The sequence below is a fragment of the Amblyomma maculatum genome, chromosome 2, assembly GCF_055883805.1.
Source record: "Amblyomma maculatum isolate TAMU_Amacu chromosome 2, ASM5588380v1, whole genome shotgun sequence".
Taxonomy (NCBI): Eukaryota; Metazoa; Arthropoda; class Arachnida; order Ixodida; family Ixodidae; genus Amblyomma; species Amblyomma maculatum.
In genome coordinates, this window is record NC_139345.1 from 36,495,633 (window position 1) to 36,498,097 (window position 2,465).

The 2,465-nt window shown below is 47.6% G+C and overlaps 1 protein-coding gene across 6 annotated transcripts in view; it reads right to left on the reverse strand.

The window, feature by feature from the left end:
- Positions 1-286: 286 nt before the first annotated feature.
- The window catches only part of Fmr1 (synaptic functional regulator FMR1), a 57,919-nt gene continuing 55,740 nt past the window's right edge, over positions 287-2,465 (reverse strand). For 5 of the 6 annotated variants that reach the window (XM_084593836.1, XM_084593839.1, XM_084593835.1 and 2 more), the window contains one exon: positions 976-2,129. In XM_084593836.1, coding sequence (XP_084449962.1) covers positions 1,965-2,129 — 165 coding nt within the window. In that variant the 3' untranslated portion in view covers positions 976-1,964. Of the gene's footprint in view, positions 2,130-2,465 lie in introns of all 6 variants that reach the window. The other variant, XM_084593834.1, reaches the window with a different exon arrangement.

A 2,465-nucleotide genomic window follows, 5' to 3' on the forward strand; every position in this document is an offset into this window, starting at 1 on the left:
TGAACAATCGAGGCGGCCCACTAATGTTCGAAGATTCGTCGCCCATTCTGCGGACGGCGAGATCGCATGGTTACATTTACGAATTTTACCTTTCACTTTAAAAAAACCCCGTCGGAGCAGTACAAAGGACCAGTGCCTGGCCGCCAGGGCAGAGTGAAAAAAAAAAAAAACGGCAAAATTGGCTTGGATTGAGGGTTTTTACCGGCCCAGAGGCTGCAATTTCGATATAAACCTTCAGTTTTACACCTTACTGAGCCCTGTACAACAGACCCCAGAAACGACAGCCTTAAGGAGCACAACAATTTTTATTTTACAGGAACATGGTAAGCTGCTCGGATATTTACAGTGCAGTCGACATTATATAAAGGAAACTTGTCCTCTGAAGAAGACAGGAGCACAGAAGTAATAATCCACACGCACAAAAAAAAAAGGGGGGGGGGGGGGGGGGGGGTACAAGCTATAAAGCAACACAGCCAAAAAAAGGAACTCCGTTCGCTGGCGTCTCCCACATCTCTGCGAAATTGGCGCATTCACAGTTCACAACACTTCCGCGTGCCTTTCACGCAGAAATATGGGTATTTCATTTCGTTTACGAGCCTGGAGGTCAGCGTGGTAGAGCCTGGGGCATTTGCAGGCCTCTTGCAACAGGGACAACCAACATACACTGTCTCTGGGCACTTTGCAAGCCTGTCCCCAACACACAGCTCCTGTTGTCTTCTTCCAACAGGTATACATGATGGCACAAAAAGACGACGAAGGCGATGATGTTTGAAAAGCAGTGTAACTCGTCGACCATGTGGTCGGTCGAGGTGCCACGCTTACTCCTGCCGCCGTCTTCTCGTGCCGGAGGCACTAAAGCTCACATTGCAGGACTGCTGACTGGAGCAGCAAGTTGCCTTGCACCCTGCCTTAGTCCAGCACCAGACCAAAGTGGTGATTTGCAAGAGTGGATATGAAAAGCCACTACATGCCATGAAAAAAAAAAAATAGTGTCCATCATTAGGTCGAGATAAGTCAAATGGTTTGAAACCTGGGCCACACTGGTACTTCATTTTTCTTACACCAGGATTGATGGGGCTTCATTCAGTTCACTGAAAAAATGTACCCTTAATTACTTCACACATGTAACACCACACAAGTACATTGCCTCAAGATTGCAGAGGCAGTGGCATCAAAGGATAGGTACAAACCAGAAATTCAAACACTGCAGTGCTTATATCCCACAGTTTAGGCACAAACACTCAACCTATTAAATGAAGCCATAAATGTAAACTTTTCCTTTCCCAATCTGTGAAGGGAGTTTAAGTATCATTTAAGATGACAGCACCGATTACTGTGACATGTGCACTAGACTGAGCAGGTAGCAAAGGCTTATGCATGTATGCAAAGCGGCCTTTGCTTTCACATTTTTTTTTCTCTGTAGTTAGCATGCAACCACGACATGTAATTCATTATTTGGGTAAACATTTGACAGTTGTGCTTTGTGCCGCCTATAATTTCTGGTGTTGTACTTGTTTAGTGTTGTGGCACATTTCACCGTGGAGATCTTCTCCAAGCAGTGACGACACCTTCTAGAAACTGCGCAGTGCACACACTGCAAGCCACAGGGACCTACAAGCGGATGCACTGCAGCCCTTGCTGCACATACCACACCGTGCAGAAGAAACAGAGGAAGAGGGGCAGAGCAAGAGTGAAAAAGAGAGAAGGGGGACTGAGAGGAAGAGCTTTCTCATTTCCAGTTTATTTACAAAGGGGGATGAACAAGGTGAGAAAAAACATGCCACGCGGAACATTACAAACCAAAAAATAAATAGTTGGAGAAATCCTAATGCCTCTCGCAGCAAAGCAGGGGGCGCTGGCACGTATTGCTGTGCAGCCAGCACGCCTTACTCTCTCTCCTCTTCTGTCAAACGAGCAGCAGAAATTTTGACCATGGTCTGTCTTGGTTCTCGAAGTGTTTCGTCCTACTTAGCGCCATTCACCAGGGAGGCCTCATCCTGGCGTGGTGGCCGGGTCTTAGCAGGTGCTGAAGCTGGGGTGGCTGCTGGAGCTGTCGTTGCCGCACTGTCGGGGCGCACCTCGCCGTTCACCTTGCGTGTGGTTGGCGGTGGCCGCTCCTTCGGCTCTGACTGCATGCGCATGCATTATGACAACTTAAGTTGTGCCAAACGTCCAACATCAAAAAGCACAGATATGACCCCTGGCTATGCCTCTAGAAGACCAAAATAAGCAGCAAAGCAGAGCCAGGACTCTCTCTCTCTAGAGCCTATGCAATGTTCAAGCTCACTACAACCTCATCCCCATCAATTAACTCAAGGACAAAGGCATCTATTTATACCTCTTTTCCCAGTCACCCCTCTACACAGCTATTACGAAGCCCTGCAAACACAAGTGTTTCTAATAACGATTGATTCTACTGAGCCAAGAAGGCAGTGGCTGTGTGCATTCTCGGACATGGAGGGCAT